This window comes from Papio anubis, chromosome 20, assembly GCF_008728515.1.
Source record: "Papio anubis isolate 15944 chromosome 20, Panubis1.0, whole genome shotgun sequence".
NCBI lineage: Eukaryota > Metazoa > Chordata > Mammalia > Primates > Cercopithecidae > Papio > Papio anubis.
This window is the reverse complement of record NC_044995.1, coordinates 47,702,716-47,721,357: the sequence shown is the minus strand read 5'-3', so window position 1 is coordinate 47,721,357 and position 18,642 is coordinate 47,702,716. Positions and strand designations below refer to the sequence as shown.

General features: G+C 52.2%; 1 protein-coding gene, 1 long non-coding RNA gene and 2 pseudogenes across 9 annotated transcripts in view; 2 read left to right on the top strand and 2 right to left on the bottom strand.

Annotated features, from left to right (window-relative positions):
* Nucleotides 1–8,400, bottom strand: part of ZFR2 (zinc finger RNA binding protein 2) — a 67,216-nt gene extending 58,816 nt beyond the window's left edge. For all 6 annotated transcript variants that reach the window (XR_004180417.1, XM_031660117.1, XM_031660116.1 and 3 more), the window contains exon 1: nucleotides 8,308–8,400. Coding sequence is in view for 5 of the 6 variants with exons in the window: in XM_031660117.1 (XP_031515977.1) it covers nucleotides 8,308–8,360 (53 nt within the window). In the remaining variant the exon portion in view is untranslated. The remainder of the gene's footprint in view (nucleotides 1–8,307) is intronic.
* On the bottom strand, nucleotides 5,929–7,427 carry LOC108583224. The gene is made up of 2 exons (XR_001897586.1): nucleotides 7,349–7,427; nucleotides 5,929–6,747 (listed from the first exon to the last, which is right to left on the bottom strand). It is a non-coding gene; the product is annotated as an uncharacterized LOC108583224 (long non-coding RNA).
* Nucleotides 8,401–10,660: 2,260 nt separating the features above from the next.
* On the top strand, nucleotides 10,661–11,356 carry LOC108583165 (annotated as a pseudogene). The gene has a single exon (XR_004180211.1). The product of XR_004180211.1 is annotated as a ferritin light chain pseudogene (transcript).
* A 3,234-nt stretch (nucleotides 11,357–14,590) lies between these two features.
* Nucleotides 14,591–15,212, top strand: LOC108583166 (annotated as a pseudogene). Its single transcript, XR_004180217.1, has 2 exons — nucleotides 14,591–14,600; nucleotides 14,840–15,212. The product of XR_004180217.1 is annotated as a 60S ribosomal protein L35a pseudogene (transcript).
* The last annotated feature ends 3,430 nt before the right edge of the window (nucleotides 15,213–18,642 follow it).

Genomic DNA, 18,642 nt, shown 5'->3' with positions numbered 1-18,642 from the left:
GATTGCCTGAACTCGTGAGCCAAATGTTGCAGTGAGCCAAGATCGCGCCACTGCACTCCAGCCTGGGCAACAGAGTGAGACCCTGTCTAAATAATAATAATAATAAAATACAAAGAGTATGAACACAAGGTTTACAAGTCCCCTTTCTAAGTGTTTTCCTTATTTTTCTAGGGCTGCCTATTTATCTTGATCAGGGCCTTTGTCCCATGACCCCCAGAGCCCCAGGAAAGAACACCGATATTCATTACACTCACGTGAAAAGACTGTTTTCCAGGGCCATTCGAAAATGCTTTTAAATCTGATGTATTTGTTCTGATCATTCTAAATACACATGTTGGTAGACCCAGACAAGAGACAAATACAAAATAAAACTATTAAAAATCCAGAAACAGGCCGGGCGCGGTGGCTCAAGCCTGTAATCCCAGCACTTTGGGAGGCCGAGATGGGCGGATCACGAGGTCAGGAGTTCGAGACCATCCTGGCTAACACGGTGAAACCCCGTCTCTACTGAAAAATACAAAAAACTAGCCGGGCGAGGTGGTGGGCGCCTCCAGTCCCAGCTACTTGGGAGGCTGAGGCAGGGGAATGGAGTAAAAAGTCTCCTAGGAATTTACTTCTGCCCCAATGTGTATGAGCCAATTTTCGGTTCTTTTTTTTATTTTCTATTTTCTTTTTTGAGGCGGAGTCTCGCTCTGCCGCCCAGGCTGGAGTGCAGTGGCCAGATCTCAGCTCACTGCAAGCTCCGCCTCCTGGGTTCACGCCATTCTCCTGCCTCCGCCTCCTGAGTAGCTGGGACTACAGGCGCCGCCACCTCACCCGGCTAGTTTTTCGTATTTTTTACTAGAGACGGGGTTTCACCGTGTTAGCCAGGATGGTTTCGATCTCCTGACCTCGTGATCCGCCCGTCTCGGCCTCCCAAAGTGCTGGGATTACAGGCTTGAGCCACCGCGCCCGGCCTGGTTCTTTTTTTTATTTTGAGATGGAGTCTCACTCGGTTGTCCAGGCTGGAGTGCAATGGCACAATCTCAGCTCACTGCAACCTCCGCCTCCCAGGTTCAAGCGATTCTCTTGCCTCAGCCTCCCAAGTAGCTGGGATTACAGGTACCCACCACCACACCCAGGTAATTTTTGTATTTTCAGTAGAGATGGGGTTTCACCACGTTGGCCAGGCTGGTCTGGAACTCTTGAGCTCAGGTGATCTGCCTGCCTCAGCCTCCCCAAATGCTGGGATTACAAGTGTGAGCCACCACACCTGGCCTAACTTTTGGTTCTAAAACAAGATGAAAAAACAAAATCCACACTTCAAAAATATTCAATCTACCTAATTTCTTGTATAGGAGCTCAGACCCCAAGTCCTATTATTTGAAAAGGTTTCCAAAAAATATACTTCAATCCAAGTTTTTACCTGCAGCCAGCAGCTGCCTCTCCGATTCTCTTCTAAGGAGTTCAGCCTCTAACTCAGATTCTCTTCTGAGGAGTTCGGCATCTAACTCGTATCTCAGCCTTGCTGAGAAGGGCTTGAAAAAGACCACAGCGGCACTGGAAGGGGCAAGCCCCCCTCGCTCCTGCAGGGTCGTGCGCCCTGAAAGAACAGGTGCAGCGGAGGCGCAGTGACTGATTAGGATGTGCAAACAGCTTGAAGGGTCCACGGTCTCACTTTCCTGGGGCTTTCTGGACCTAGTGGTAGGAGTCCATTCAGGGGCATGCGCCCTGGCCCCCATGGTGGCGACATCGGATTCTCCAGGGCAGCCTGTGCTCCCTGGACCTAAGCTCAAAGGGACGGGGCTGGCCTTGGCGGGTGGGGTTTCCACTGGAAGGACCTGGAGGCCTGCAGGAGGGTGAACGTGGCGTCTGGGCTGGGTATGACCAGGTTGGCTTCCTTCTGAAGCCAGTCGCAGCCACACCTGGCAGACAGGGGCTCCCATCGGAGGTATCAGCAGGTTCTGTCACTGGCACTGGGCTGCCAAGCTGCTCCCACGGTCAGCATGGGCTCCGGGTCTTTCTCAAGCTACCTGCTGCCCGGGAGACATTTCTGAGAGAGATGGGTTGGGTCACCATTACTTTCCCAGTGACACGGGGCCATGTGCTATCTCAATGTCCCCACTGCGGGGAGGGGCTCTTGTTTTTTTGTTTTTTTTAGACAGGGTGTCGCACTGTCGCCCAGGCTGGAGTGCAGTGGTGCGATCATAGCTCAATGCAGCCTCAACTTCCTGGCCTCAAGCAATCCTCCCTCCTTAGCCTCCCAAAGTGCTGGGACTACAGGTGTGCACTGCCACGCCTGGCCATGTCTTTTTTAATGTTTGAAGGATGTAGCCCTAAACTACTATCTGACCGGGCCCGAACTAGCAGGGCAGGGTGCAGGTGACAGCGTAAAGGATGGCAATAACACAGTCTACCACAGGTGCCACTGCTAAGCTGACGTGGTCAGGGCTGGGTTCGACACCATGGCTGCCTCTCTAGGCTCCGGCAGCCCTGACTGTGAGTGAGGCACTGGCCTGGGCTGATTCCTAGCCGAGGCGACCACTGGGCCCCCACATCAGTCCAGTGACTTCCCCCAAGCCTCAGTTTCCTTATCAGCAAAATGGGCTTCACAACACCGATCCCAAGGATCACGGGAGGGCTCAGTCAGTATCAGGTGCCCGGGACTCACCTCACACGGAGAATCAATAACCAGCAGCGAGCATCCTGCCCATGACTAATAGAGTGTGATGGCATTCCAACCCTGCCTCCCACTTCCTGAAGTTCTCCAGGGGAAGGAGTCCAGCTTATAATGTATGCTAACAGTGTCAGAATTTAATTGCAGGGAGGAAGTGCCTGTAATCCCGGCACTTTAGGAGGGAAAGGCGGGAGGTCCCTTCAGGCCGGTTCAAGACCAGCCTGGGCAAAATAGCAAGACCCTATCTACAAAAATAAAAATCGCCAGGCATGGTGGTGTGCACCTGTAGTCCCAGCCACTCCAGGAAGCTGAGGTGGGAAAACTGCCTGAGCCCAGAAGTTACAGGCTGGAGTGAGCCGAGCCTGTGCTACTGCACTCCAGCCTGGGCAACAGAGTGAGACCCTGTCTCACAAACAAACAGACAAACAAACAGACAGACAGAGATTCTCTGGACAGGACATCAAGAATTACACCAAAAGCCAGTAGTCCTCTAACTTAGATTTAACAAGAATGCAAAGGCACAGCTAGCCGACTGTGTAATACTGGTGGAACTATGACAAAACCGCTAAACGAAGAGAAAGGTAACGGCAGAGGCCGCCGGCCGTCACCTCCCACCACTCTGCAATTCTTTTTTTTTTTTTTTTTTTTTTTTTTGACAGAGTCTCCCACTCTGTCACCCAGGCTGGAGTGCAGTGGTGCAATCTTGGCTCACGACGACCTCCGCCTCTCAGGTTCAAGCGATTCTCCTGCCTCAGCCTCCCGAGTAGCTGGGATTACAAGTGCCTACCACTACATCTGGCTAATTTTTTGTATTTTTAGTAGAAACGGGGTTTCAACATGTTGGTCAGGCTGGTCTCGAACTCCTGACCTCAGGTGATCCGCCCGCCTCAGGCTCCCCAAGTGCTGGGATTACAAGTGTGAGCCACCGCGCCCGGCCTGAGCTCAGTGCTAATTAAAAGCGCTGCTGCATTCAGTTTTCCACATGGGATTAATGTTTCATTCTGAATACTTGCAGCACTAATTCAACTTCTAAAAAAACTATGAGATTCATAAGATCATATAAAATAAAATAAAGATAATCAACTTCATCAACAGGTAACTGTAAACTTTTCTCATGCCTTCAAGAGTGAATGTGCATCCCATTCTCACTGACCAACAACTAAGCAGCTCAGATACCAACCCTATTTATGGATGAAAATGTCAAGGAAATTCCTACCCAGGGCTATGATTATCATTTTTTGTTCATTTGTTTTAGAGACAGTGTCTTGCTCTGTTGCCCAGGCTGAAGACCGGTGTCACAATCCCAACTCACTATAGCCTCAAACTCCTGAGCTCAGGTGATCCTCTTCCCTCTGCCTCCCAAGCAGCTGGGGACTATAGGTGCACACCACCACATCTAGCTAATTGTTAATTTTTTTATAGAGATGGGGGGAAAGGTCTCATCATTTTGCCCAGGCTAATCTCAAACTCCTGGGCTCAAGGTGGAGTGAGGTGGCGCAATCTCGGCTCACCGCAAGCTCCGCCTCCCGGGTTCACGCCATTCTCCTGCCTCAGCCTCCCGAGTAACTGGGACTACAGGCGCCCACCACCATGCCCAGCCAATTTTCTGTATTTTTAGTAGAGACGGGGTTTCACCATGCTGGCCGGGCTGGTCTTGAACTCCTGACCTCATGATTCGCCCGCCTCGGCCTCCCAAAGTGCTGGGATTACAGCATGAGCCACCGCACCCTGCCTGGTTATCAATTTTATAAGCTAAGAAAACCTACCCAGCCAGGCGCGGTGGCTCACGCCTGTAATCTCAACACTTTGGGAGGCCGAGGCGGGCAGATCACAAGGTCAGGAGATCAAGATCACGGTGAAACCCCATCTCTACTAAAAATCAAAAAATTAGCCGGGCACAGTGGCGGGTGCCTGTAGTCCCAGCTACGCAGGAGGCTGAGGCAGGAGAATGGCGTGAACCCGGGAGGCGGAGCTTCCAGTGAGCCGAGATCACACCACTGCATTCCAGCCTGGGCGACAGAGCAAGACTCCACCTCAAAAAAAAAAAAAAAAAAAAAAAAAGGAACACCTACCCAAAACTCCTAAAAAATAAATTGCCGTCTTTGTTTTGGCAATTCTTGAAACAGGCTTTTGTAAATACTGCTGTCCAAATGCTGCCATAAAATTGGTACACAAAATCTGTTATCTGATCAGTTTTCTCATGGCAGGTTATATAAAACATAGGTACTTTTTTGTTTGTTTGAGACAGTCTCACCCTGTCGCCCAGGCTGGAGTGCAGTGACGCAATGATCTCAGCTCACAGCAACCTCCACCTCCCAGGTTCAAGCGATTCTTCTGCCTTAGCCTCCCAAGTAGCTGGGATTACAGGCGTGCGACAACATGCCTGGCTAATTTTTGTATTTTTAGGAGAGACAGGGTTTCACCATGTTGGCCAGGCTGGTCTCGAATGCCTGACCTCAAGCGATCCGCCTGCCTCAGCCTCCCAAAGTGCTGGGTTTACAGTCATGAGTCACCACGCCCGGCCAAAACTTATATACTTTAAAAGCAGCCAATGTTTCTAAACAAAAGTCATTTCCTGCAAGAAAGAATGTCTAGTTAACCTAAAGTCATTCAAATAATGCATATCATCTTGTTTCAAGGTTTTATGAGACTGAAATGCATTTTGCTATGATTCCAGTGTTATTCTGAGTTTTAGTTCATAGCTTACTCTTTTCTTTTTTTTTTTTTTTTTTTTGAGACGGAGTCTCGCGCTGTGTCACCCAGGCTGGAGTGCAGTGGCGCGATCTCGGCTCACTGCAAGCTCCGCCTCCCAGGTTCACGCCATTCTCCTGCCTCAGCCTCCGAGTAGCTGGGACTACAGGCGCCCGCCACCACGCCCGGCTAGTTTTTTGTATTTTTAGTAGAGACGGGGTTTCACCATGTTAGCCAGGATGGTCTCGATCTCCTGACCTCATGATCCACCCGCCTCGGCCTCCCAAAGTGCTGGGATTACAGGCTTGAGCCACCGCGCCCGGCCAGCTTACTCTTTTCTTAAGGAAGAACACATTTTCCCTGGAGCAATTCAAGGAGGGACTAACTCAACAACTCAACACCGGGTTCGTGGCAGTTTCACACCCTTGGTTATGTGTGTACTATATCACCTAAGCCATCAGAACACAGAAGGCAGCTGCACTAAAACGCTAAAATGTATAAGCACATTAATTCAAATCAAGACAGAAGCGGCTACTGAAGTTTAGCAATTACCTATTTGAACAACATAAACATTCAGTTTCTCCTGTGGAAGGTAATTTTAATAGCAAGCATAATATTCAAGTGATTTTCCACGTCTGATGGAAGAATGCGATGGAGAAAGAAAGAAGAGGAAGAGAAAAGAAGGAAGAGCTAGCAGGCAGAGGGGTGGAATGTGTCCAGAAGTTTCTACCAGCCTGGAGTGCTAGCTGAGTCAAGCCGCTTTAACTGAGCACCGGCCAGCGAAACACCACTGAGGATGAAGAAAGCCAAAGAGAAGATCAAATAAAAATTAAACGTTCCGTTCTGGGAAATCAGCAGGTCATAGATTCTTTCCCTAATAGGAAATCCATTACTAGCCAAGTACTCCATCGGAGAAACCCCTCCAAGCGCAGGAAACAGGTGCACTCCTCATTCCCACAGCCCTAGTTTCCAAGCCCTGGGTGGTTTCTCTTTGTGAATCCACTGGAAAGGGCACAGCAATATCACAGCCACTGGTGGAAGGATGGGCACTGCCGCTCCACCGCGGGAGGCTGAAACACCAGCCTAGATCTCTCTTCCACGTGCTGAAATGGAGTAGGAACACCGCGGGGGAGCAAAGACCCCAGAGCTCAGCAGAGGCCCCTCTATGAGGTGCCCAAGGGGTGGTTTGTATCTGTGGGGGCTCAGCAGGGGCTGTGACCCACAAGGTTATAGCAAGCTAACAGCTGGAAACCAACACAAGGGTGACACGCGGAAATCATCAACTGTTGTGGGGGGATCTGCCCCCTCCAGAGATGCCAGCCCTGGCTTTCAGACTGGGACTCTAGTCTTGGGGGCAGACGGAAGAGCTGAAGATAGCAGAGATGTTCCGAGGAGCAGGCCTGGGAGAAGAGTGTAGAGTGTGTGTTTGTACATTCAGGGTACAAACTTACCCTGTGTCCCTACCCACTGAGCCCTCCTGCCCCTGGCCAGTTCCCAGTGTGTCCCCATCCCCTGCCATCTCTCCTCCAGGATCCTTTCTCTCTCTCCCCTCCCAAACAACTAGATATGTAAGACCTAGAAAAGGATCATAAATACCCAAACACTCAGTGCCCTTTCTCCCGCCTCACTGTCCCAGAAGGGTCCCAGTTCCCTGGAAACCCAGGTGCCCACCCTCTTATTTGACCTCAGGACCTCCTCCCACATCTTACTGGCTTCCCGCCAAGTCTCTGTCCCCCTTCCCCAATCAGGCCTCAGTTCCCCACACCAACCTCTGTTTCTGCCCCTGCCTGGGGTACCCTCCCAGGTCTCTGCCTTCTCCCCTACCCCCATCATCAGGGTCAGTGAACCCTACAATCGAATGTGGCTGCCCCCTGCCCAGCCGGGAACCCTCCCAGGTCTCTGCCTTCTCCTCCTCCAGCAATTGGGGGTTAACACCCCTCTGCCCTTCCCCTCCTCCTGCCCAGCCGGACACCCTCCCAGGTCTGTATTCTCTTTCCCTACCAGCAATCAGGGGTCAGCTCCGCTCTAGCCCTCCTCTGTTCAGTCAGGCACCCTCCCAGGTTTCTGTCTTCTCTCTTACCCCCATCAGCGGCCAGTTCACCCTCGACTGTGGCTTCCTCCTGCCCAGCTGGGAATCCTCGCTGATCTGTTTTCTCCTCCCCTACCAATAATCGGGGGTCAGCTCCCCTCTGTCCATCCCCCTGCCCCGCCAGGCACCCTCCCAGGTCTGTGTCTTCTCCTACCCCGGCAATCGGGGGTCAATGCCCCTCTGCCCTTCCCCTCCTCCTGCCCAGCCAGACACCCTCCTAGGTCTGTGTCTTCTCTTCCCCTACCAGCAATTAGGGGTCAGCTAAGCTCTTGCCCTCCTCCTGGCCCGGCCAGGCACAATCCCAGGTGTCTGTCTTCTCTTCCCCTACCAGCAATCAGGGGTCAGCTCCTCTCTGCCCATCCCCACCCCCTCCCCGGCCAGGCACCTCCCAGGTCTCCTCTCTGCATTGGGTCAATTCCCGTCCCCTCCCCCTCCTCTACTCTGTCCCCCCCCCCACGCCCCCCGGCCAGTCACCCTCCCGGGTCTGTTCCCCCTCGCTGCCCTCCTCGGGGCGTCCCCATCAGGAGCTGACCCCCCCACCCCGCAGAGGCCCAGGCCCAGGCCCCCTCCCACTTCAGAAGCCCCCCCCCCCCGCTCCCGCGGATAGACACCGTCGGCTGCAGAGACGTCTCAGCCGGAGCCCCGGAGCCCGCGTCCCGCCCGGTGCCGAACCTGAGGCAGCCCCGCCGGCTCCTCCCGGCGCCGCGGCTCTCCACAGGCCGGGGGTCCAGGTTGGGGCTGGGGCTGGGGCCGGGACTGGGGCTGGGGCCTGGCCCGGGCCAGGTGCGCGGGACGGGAGGAGGGGCAGGCGGGGTCCTGGCCAGGCTGCAGGAGCCGGGACTGGCAGGGGCCGGCGCGGCGGAGCTGTTACCTGTACTGCAGGTCGCTGCCCTGCGCGAAGCCGAAGTAGTGACTTGCCGCCATCTTGGCGTCTTCCCCGAGCCCAGCGTGCCCCCTGACGTCACCTGCCGCGCCCCCGAGCCGCGTGCCGCTCGCGCCCAGCCACGCGCCCCAAGCCCCGCCCCCTGCGCGAAGCCCGCACCTTCTCGCTTCCTTCTCTTAGGCTGGGGAGACACCGCCTCGTGACCGGCCCGGCCTCGAGGCCCCGCCTCCTACGCAGAGCCCCGCCCTCCTCTTAACTACCTAAAGGTGGAGGTCTCTGCTCAAGCCCCGCCCATGCTAGAAGCCCCTCTTCTTTCTTGGAGACCCACATTCCCTTTAACCACTCACATATGGAGGTATCTGATCAAGTCCTGCCCATGCTACAAGTCCTGCCTCTTACTCAAAGCCCTGCCTTCCGTTTACTCACTCATAGGTGGTCTCTGCTCAACCCCTACCCATGCCACAAGCCCCGCCTTTTTCTTGGAGCTCTGCCTTCCCTTTAACCACTCAGATGTGGAGGTCTCTGCTCCAGCCCCATCCCTGCCACAAGCTCCGCCTCTTTCTCGAAGCCCCGCCTTCCCTTTACCCACTCAATTATGGTCTCTGCACAAACCCTGCCTCTGTTTCTGAGCCCCACCTTCCCTTTAACCACTCAGATGTGGGCCGGGTGCGGTGGCTCAAGCCTATAATCCCAGCACTTTGGGAGGCCGAGATGGGCGGATCACGAGGTCAGGAGATCGAGACCATCCTGGCTAACACGGTGAAACCCCGTCTCTACTAAAAAAATACCAAAAAAACTAGCTGGGCGTGGTGGCGGGCGCCTGTAGTCCCAGCTACTCGGCAGGCTGAGGCAGGAGAATGGTGTAAACCCGGGAGGCGGAGCTTGCAGCGAGCTGAGATCCGGCCACTGCACTCCAGCCCGGGCGACAGAGCGAGACTCTGTCTCAAAAAAAAAAAACCACTCAGATGTAGAGGTCTCTGCTCCAGCCCCACCCATGCCACAAGCCCCACCACCACAGCCAGCTAGTTTTTTAATTTTTTGCATCTAGCCTCAGAATGATTCTTCAGGTGGCTCCCATGGTCTCTGCCTCCTGTGTTCACAACTGGATATAAATAAATGATAGGCCAGGCACCGTGGCTCACATCTGTAATCCCAACATTTTAAGAGGCTGAAGCAGGAGGATCTTGAGTCTTAGGAGTTTGAGACTAGCCTGGGCAACATAGCAAGATCCCATCTTTACAATTTTTTTTTTTTTAATTAGCTGGACATGATGGTACATGCCTGTGGTCCCAGCTATTCAGGAGGCTAAGGTAGGAGGATCACTTGAGCCTGGGCGGTCAAGGCTGCAGTGAGTTGTGACTGTACCACTGCACTCCAGAGTGAGACCTTGTCTCAAAAAAGAGAAAAGAAAGGGCTGGGCTTGGTGGCTCACGCCTGTAATCCCAGCACTTTGGGAAGCCAAGGTGGGCAGATCACCTGAGGTCAGGAATTCAAGACCAGCCTGGCCAACATGGTAAAACCCTGTGCCTACTAAAAATACAAAAAAAAAAAAAAGGCCGGGCGCGGTGGCTCACGCCTGTAATCCCAGCACTTTGGGAGGCCGAGGCGGGCGGATCACAAGGTCAGGAGATCGAGACCACGGTGAAACCCCGTCTCTACTAAAAATACAAAAAATTAGCCGGGCGCGGTTGTGGGCGCCTGTAGTCCCAGCTACTCGGGAGGCTGAGGCAGGAGAATGGCGTGAACCCGGGAGGCGGAGCTTGCAGTGAGCCGAGATCGCGCCACTGCACTCCAGCCTGGGCGACAGAGCGAGACTCTGTCTCAAAAACAAAAAAGACAAAAAAAGTTAGCCAGGCCTGGTGGTGCACACCTGTAATCCCAGCTACTTGGGAGGCCAAGGCAGGAGAATCACCTGAACCTGGGAGTCAGGATGCAGTGAGCCGAGATCACACCACTGTTCTCCAGCCTGGGCAACAGAGCAATACACTGTCTCCAAAAAAAAAAAAAAAAAGGAAAAGAGAGGAGAGGGGAAGGAAGGGAGAGGAGAGGGAAAGGACAGGAGGAGAGGAGAGGGAAGGGGAGGGGAGGGGCAGGGAGGGAGGGGAAAGAAAAGAAAAGAAAAAAGAGAGAAAGAATTGAATGAATAAATAAATAAATGGAGGCAAACAGACAAATGTCTTACGTAGAAGAATTCCTAATTTGTGTAGCTACACTGCCCTTAAGGAGATAGAGGGTAACTCTACACCTCTTGAGTGTGGGCTGTGCATAGTGACTTCCTTCCCAAGAGTGCAGCGTGGAAGGAGGGGGAGGGAGAGTCACTTGACAATATTGAAACCTGACAAGCAGCCGAGCGTTTGGCGGTCCCGCAGATCTGTCTCTTGCTTCAACAGTGTTTGGACGGAACAGATCCGGGAACTCTCTTCCAGCCTCCGACCACCCTCCGATTTCCTCTCTACTTCCAACCTCCAGGACCATCTTCTCAGTCCTCTCCTGCTTCTCGGACCAGTCAACACCGTTTCTGTGGTTAGCTCCTTCTTGCCGACCAACCGTGTGCTCCCAGATTCGTCAGAATTATTCCACCGCCTGGTCAATTTGCACCTGCGGGCCTCCTACACCTCCTCCCTCCGCACTTCTATTTCCACCACCATGATGTGGCTCCGGAAGGCAGGGGACACTTCTTCCATGAATTGGCCAAGGAGAAGCGCAAGGGCGTTGAGCGCCTCCTGAAGATGCAAAACCAGCGTGGTGGCCCTGCTCTCTTCCAGGACTTCCAGAAGCCAGGTCAAGATGAGTGGGGTAAAACCCTGGAAGCCATGGAAGCCGCCATGGCCCCGGGAATGGCATGGCAACCAGGGTCTTTTGGATCTTCATGCCCTGGGTTCTGCCCCCACAGACCCTCATCTCTGTGACGTCCTGGAGAGTCACTTCCTAGATGAGGAAGTGGGCCGCGCGCGGTGGCTCACACGTGTAATCCCCCCACTTTGGGAGGCCGAGGCGGGCGGATCACCCTAGGTCAGGAGTTTGAGACCAGCCTGGCCGACATGTCAAAACCCCAACTCTACTAAAAATACAAACATTAGCCAGGCGTCGTGGCGCACGCCTGTAATCCCGGCTACTCAGGAGGCTGAGGCATGAGAATCGCTTGAACCCTAGAGGCAGGGGTTGCAGTGAGCCGAGATCACGCTACTGCACTCCAGCCTGGGGAATAGAGTGGGGGGTCTTTGAACGCTAGACTCCAAAAAGCATCATAAAAAAATGAAGAAGAAGAAGGTGGGCGACCCCCTGACCAGCCTCCGCAGGCTGGCCGGCCCGGAGGCTGGGCTGCATATCTCTTCGAAAGGCTCACTCTCTTTTTTTTTTTTTTGAGACGGAGTCTTGCTCTGTTGCCCAGGCTGGGGTGCAGTGGCCGGATCTCAGCTCACTGCAAGCTCCGCCTCCCGGGTTTACGCCATTCTCCTACCTCAGCCTCCCGAGTAGCTGGGACTACAGGCGCCCGCCAACCCGCCCGGCTAGTTTTTTTGCATTTTTTAGTAGAGACGGGGTTTCACTGTGTTAGCCAGGATGGTCTTGATCTCCTGACATTGTGATCCGCCCGTCTCGGCCTCCCAAAGTGCTGGGATTACAGGCTTGAGCCACCGCGCCCGGCCAAGGCTCACTCTCAAACACGACTAGGAACCTACTGAGCCCAGCAACTTCTGAAGGGCCCCTCGTAAAGTAACAGGGCTTCTGCCTAAGCCTTTCCCTCAAGCCACTAGGCAGTTTTTTTGTTTATTTGTTTGTTTGTTTGTTTTGTTTTGTTTTGAGATGGAATCTTGCTCTGTCGCCCAGGCTGGAGTGCAATAGCACAATCTCAGCTCACTGCAACCTCCGCCTCCCAGGCTTTGGCGATCCTCCGACCTCAGCCTCCCGAGTAGCTGGGATTATAAACGCACGCCAGCACACCCGGCTAATTTTTGCATTTTTAGTAGAGACGGGGTTTCACCATGTTGGCCAGGCTGGTGTCAAACTCCTGAGCTCAGGTGATCCACCCGCCTCCATCTTCCAAAGTGCTGAGATTATAGGCGTGAGCCACCGCGCCCGGCCCAGTCTATGGTACTTTGTTGTAGCACCCTGAACAGACTAAGATGCCCACTTTGAACACTAGACTCCAAAAAGTATCATCGTGGGCTTCTGTTAGATGGGCGTGGTAGCAGGTGCCTCAGGAAGTTGAGGCGGGAGGATCACTTGAACCCAGGAGGCAGAGGTTGCAGTGAGCCAAGATCACACCATTGCACTCCAGCCTGGGTGACAGAGCCAAACCCCCTGTCTCCAAAAACAAAAACAAAAACAAAACAAACAAACAATAAAAAACACATAAAAGGGGTCGGGCGCCTGCCTGTAATCCCAGCACTTTGGGAGGCTGAGGTGGGTGGATCACCTGAGGTCACGAGTTCAAGACCAGCCTGGTCAGCATGGTGAAACCCTGTCTCTATTAAAAAATACAAAAATTAGCCAGGCGAGGTGGTGGGTGACTGTAGTTCCAGCTACTCAGGAGGCCAAGGCAGGAGAATTGCTTGAACCTGGGAGGCAGATGTTGCAGTGAGCTGAGATCGTGCCATTGCACTCCAGCCCAGGTGAGAGAGTGAGACTCGGTCTCAAAACAAAACGAAACAAACAAAAAGGAAGTCTTGGGTCTTGGGCATCTATGAACTTTTGCTTTGTTGAAGTCTTTCAAATCAGTTGGCTTTTTGACAATGGAGTATTACGAGAGCATTAAAGTAAGAAGAGCATTCAGCAGGTACAGGACTACTAATTCTTGGACAGGCTCCATGGAGAGCCCAGGGTGCTGCGGGAAGCCACATTTGGTGATTTAGCGGATGGCACTCTTCCATCTGTATCTCCATGACCATGTGTGGCCACCAGGAATGGTCTGGTGGGTCTGGCCAATGCAGCTCCCCCTGCCATGCCCTGGCTAAAGTTCAACAAGGTAATTAATTGCACATGGCCTCTCTCCAAGTCCCTGCCATTCTAATTAGGTAACGAAGGCTGCATCTCTTTACAAAGGATCTGTTGTAGTGTTTTCTCGGGCTTGCATTTTTTCTCTTATGTACTACAAGGATTGTGCTAAATGCTTTCCATGCAAAATGTAATCTAGTTCCCATAATAGCCTTCAGAAGGCAGTGGCTCATACCTGTAATCCCAGCACTTTGGGAGGCCGAGGTCGGGAGTTCGAGACCAGCCTGGCTAACATGGTGAAACCCATCTCTACTAAAAATACAAAAAAATTAGCTGGGCATGGTGGTAGGTGCCTATAATCCCAGCTGCTCAGGAGGCTGAGGCAGGCGAACCGCTTCAATCCAGAGGGCGGAGGTTGCAGTGAGCTGAGATCAAGCCACTGCACTCCAACCTGGGTGAAAGAGTGAAACTCTGTCTCAAAAAACAAAACAAAACAAAAGAAACAAAAAAACAGCTTTCAGAAGTAGAAACGGGCCAGGCATAGTGGCTCACAGCAGTAACCCCAGCTACTTCGGAGGCCAAGGCAGGAGGATCGCTTGAGCCCAGGAGTTTGAGACCAGTCTGGGCAACACAGGGAGACCCCATCTCTACAAAAAATACAAAAGTTAGCCAGGTGTGGTGGCGTGTGCCTGTAGTCCCAGCCACTTAGGAGTTTTTTTTTTTGAGATGGAGTCTCACTCTGTCGTCCAGGCTGGAGTGCAGTGGCGCGATCTCAGCTCACTCCCAGGCGCAAGTGATTCTCCTGCCTCAGCTTCCCAAGTAGCTGGGACCACAGGCGCGTGCCAGCATACCCAGCTAATTTTTGTATTTTTAGTAGAGATGGGGTTTCACCATGTTGACCAGGCTGGTCTCGAACTTCTGACCTCCTGACCACCCACTTTGGCCTCCCAAAGTGCTGAGATTATAGGCGTGAGCCACCCCGCCCGGCCTGTATCAGGCATTCTTTGAGGGCAGAATTTTTCCTGCTCAGTACTGTGGACATTGGGACCAGATTGTTCTGTGGATTGGGGCCTTCCTGGGCACTGCAGGGTGCTGAGCAGCGTCCCTGGCCTCCACCCACTCCATAACAGCAGTATCCCCCAGTCGCAACAATCACAAATGTCCCCAGAAATCGCCCGGTGTCTGCTGGGGGCAGGATCAATCCCCCCGCTCCCGCCAGGTGAGAGCCACAGGTCTAGAGGTTAAAGATACAAAATTGTGGATCTCTCATCTCACATGAAGCTTACATTACAGGTGACAAAGGGACAGATAAACAAAAACATATGCAAAGCAACACATGGTGCCAAGTACTGTATATGTTTGCTATAATTTTATTGAAGATTTTTGTGGCTAGGCACTGTGGCTCACACCTGCAATCACAGAACTTTGGGAGGCCAAGATAGGAGGCTTAGTTGGGCCTGGGAGTTTAAGAGTAGCATAAGCAACATAGGGAGAATCCATCTCGAAACAAGGAAGGAAGGAAGGAAGGAAGGAAGGAAGGAAGGAAGGAAGGAAGGAGACCTGTTGGGAACGGGACTTCCAAAAGGAACTATATCTGGAAGCCTGTGGTCCAAGGCCATTTTTGCCGGCTATAAGCGAGGTCTCCAAAACCAAAGGGACACACAGCTCTTCTTAAAATTGAAGGTGTTTATGCCCGAGATGAAACAGAATTCTATTTGGGCAAGAGATGCGCTTATGGATACAAAGCAAAGAACAACACAGTGACTCCTGGCGGCAAACCAAATAAAACCAGAGTCATCTGGGGAAAGGTAACTCGGGCCCATGGAAACAGTGGCATGGTTCGTGCCAAATTCCGAAGCAATCTTCCTGCTAAGGCCATTGGACACAGAGTCCGAGTGATGCTGTACCCCTCAAGGATTTAAACTAATGAAAAATCAATAAATAAACGTGGATTTGTGCTCTTGTAAAAAGAAAGAAAGAAAGAAAGAAAGAAAGAAAGAAAGAAAGAAAGAAAGAAAGAAAGAGGGAGGGAGGGAGGGAGGGAGAGAGAGAGAAAGAAAGAAAGAAGAAAGAAAGAAAGAAGAAAAGAAAGAAGAAAAGAAAAGAAAGAAAAGAAAAGAAAATTAGCTGGGTATGGTGGTGTGCGCCTGTGGTCCCAGCTACATGGGAGGCTGAGGTGGGAGGATCACTTAAACCCCAGAGGTTGAGGCTCCAGTGAGCTGGGATTGTACCACTGCACTCCAGTCTGGGCAACAAAGCAAGACCTTGTCTCAAACAAACAAACAGACAAACAAAAACAAAAACAAAAATGAAAACTAAGGCCAGCTTCAGTGGTTCATGCTTGTAATCACAGCATTTTGGGAGGCCAAGGTGGGAGGATTGCTTGAGGCCAAGAGTTTTGAGACCAGCCTGGGCAACATCGTGAGACCCTATCTTAAAAACAAAGTAAAAAACAAGTCTGGAAACATCACAAACTCCACCCATAAGATGGGCTGGTTGAAGAAACTGTAGAATTTAGTATATGCAGCTGTAAAACAGAATCAAGATTAGCTTTAGATGCTGGTTGAAGTGATCTCCAGGATGTATTAATAACTAGGTAAAGAAAAGTGTGTAGCGTGTGAGTATGCGCAGGTGGGTGGCTGTGGGGCTATATGTGGGCATTGTTATAAAAGTATTATTTATATAGTATATATATAGTTATGTTAAAAGAATGAAAAGAAAGAGCCAAGACTGCAGATTTTATATATATATAAATGTTTGTGGGTTTTTTTGTTCTTTTGTTTTTTGTTTTTTTTAGATTGAGACAGAGTCTTGCTTTGTCACCCAGACTGGAGTGCAGTAGCACAATCTCGGCTCACTGCAACCTCTGCCTCCTGGGTTTAAGTGATTCTCCTGCCTCAGCCTCCCAAGTAGCTGGGATTACAGGGACCACCACCCCGCCTAGCTAATTTTTGTATTTTTAGTAGAGACGCGGTTTCGCCGTGTTGGCCAGGCTGGTCTCAAACTGCCGGCCTCAAGCGATCCACCCGCCTCAGCTTCCGAAAGTGCTGGGATTACAGGTGTGAGTCACTGCACCCAGCCCACAAGAACATTTTCTACGTGCTCACCTTCAGAAAAGTTTCGAGATCTTACAAAATCTAGCCCTTTTGTGCCTTTCCAAACTAGTTCCTCAGGGATGGCCAGCACAATAATGGCTCCTAAAGATATCCACACCCACTGGGTGTGGTACGTATGCCTGGGCAAAATATCAAGACCCATCTCTACAAAAATTTTAAAAATTAACCAGGCGTGATGGCATACACCTGTAGTCCCAACTACCAGGGAGGCTGAGATAGGAGGATCGCTTGAGCCCAGGAGGTTGAGGCTGCAGTAAGCCATGATTACACTCCTGTATTCCAGCCTGGGCTACAGAGCAAGACCCTGTCTCAAAACAATTAAACTAAATTAAAATTTTTCCATTTTTAAATTAAATGAAAACAGACAGGGTCAGGTGCAGTGGCTCACACCTGTAATCCTAGCACTTTGGGAGACCAAGGTAGGCATATCACCTGAGGTCAGGAGTTCGAGACCAGGCTGGCCAACATGGTGAAACCCCATTTCTACTAAAAATACAAAAATTAGCCTGGCGTAGTGGTGGGTGCCTGTAATCCCAGCTACTCGGGAGACTGAGGCGGAAGAATCGCTTGAACCCGGGAGGCGAAGGTTGCAGTGAGCCGAGATTGCACCACTGTACTCCAGCCTGGGTGATAGAGCCAGACTCTGTCTCAAAGGGAAAAAAAAAAAAAAAAACAGACAGGGAACCGAGCTCAGGTCACACGCTGTGGCTTCTTGGTGTTGGCTCTAGCACCATGGACAGCTCCCATGGCCTTGGTGGACTAGGGAGGAGCTGTGGCTCTTTAAATGCCAGTCTGGGCAGGCCTGTCTGTCCAGAAAACGCCTCCCTCCCTCTTTTTTATTCCTCTAACTCCACTCACTCCTCAGCGGTCTCACTCATACAGTCACCTTCCCTGTGCCCCACCAGGAAACCTCCCCAAGGGTCCCCCAACCTGCACCACTCCAAAGATGTCTCTAGATGGGCCCAGACTCTTGTCCACCTGTTTCTCTCAACTGAATGGGAATTCTTTTGTTTTGTTTTGTTTTTTGAGATGGAGTCTCACTCTGTCACCCCACCTGGAGTGCTGTGGCTTGATCTGGGCTCACTGCAACCTCCACCTACCGGGTTCAAGCGATTCTCCTGCCTCAGTCTCTCAAGTAGCTGGAATTACAGGTGCCCACCACCACGTCCAACCAAGTTTTGTATTTTTAGTAGAGACAGGGTTTCAGCAGGTTGTCCAGGCTGGTCTCAAACTCCCAATGTCAAGTTATCCGCCCACCTTGGCCTCCCAAAATGCTGGGATTACAGGTGTGAGTGGCCTCCCAAAGTGCTGGGATTACCTGCCTGGCCTCAACTGAATGGGCATTCTAAGAGAATTCCCAATCCTGCACACAAAAACAGCATGAATTAACTGTCTTAGGGAAGCTGCGCCTTTGCCGGCCGTGAGCTGAGAAGAAGCAGATACCTCAGAGGGAAGGCGCACAGGCGGGTGATGACAAGAGGGGCCACAGCCGCAGCCCCGCGCAGGGGAGCCCATCACTAACTCCGCACCCCACCCATGCACAAAAGAGGTAGCAGGCACTTGCAACCTTCCTCAGAGGCAGAATCCACCCCTACCAGCATCCTCTTCCACCGATGCTCTGGAGGCCTGGGGAGCCTGAGAGATGCCCGCTGCACCCGGGCAGGGCTTGCCTTTGTTTGCCAGTAAGGAGAGGACCATGAGTAATGGGAATTACTCACATCTTGTGCCCAGTGCCCAGCACAGGGACTAACCGAATCCACCCCTCAGTTAACACAAGTGTCTCTTACAAGACCTCCGCTTTCTCCAGCCAGGAGATGTGAAGCCCAGCTGTGTGCCAAAGTCTCTGGGGTCTCTGTTTCCCCATCTGGGCTTTCTGCCTCTGCTGTGGGCAGGTTGCCTTCATGCCTTGGAGGGGTGCAGACCCCCATGCAGTGGGTGAGGCTGACAGCCTAGGTGGGGTGTCATTGAATGTCATGAAGGGAGCCAGCCTTCATGCACTCTGCCTGTGTTTCCTGAACAGCTTTGCACCAGGAGTTGCTACTTTGTGCGGAGTATGTGCGGTGAATAAGACCAACTGAGCCTCTGCTCTTCGAAAATGTATATTCTGGCCAGGCGCGGTGGCTCACGCCTGTAATCCCAACCGTTTGGGAGGCCGAGGTGGGCAGATCACCTGAGGTCAGGAGTTCAAGACCAGCCTGGCCAACATGGTGAAACCCCATCTCTGCTAAAAATACAAAAATTAGCCAGGCGTGGTGGTGTGCACCTGTAATCC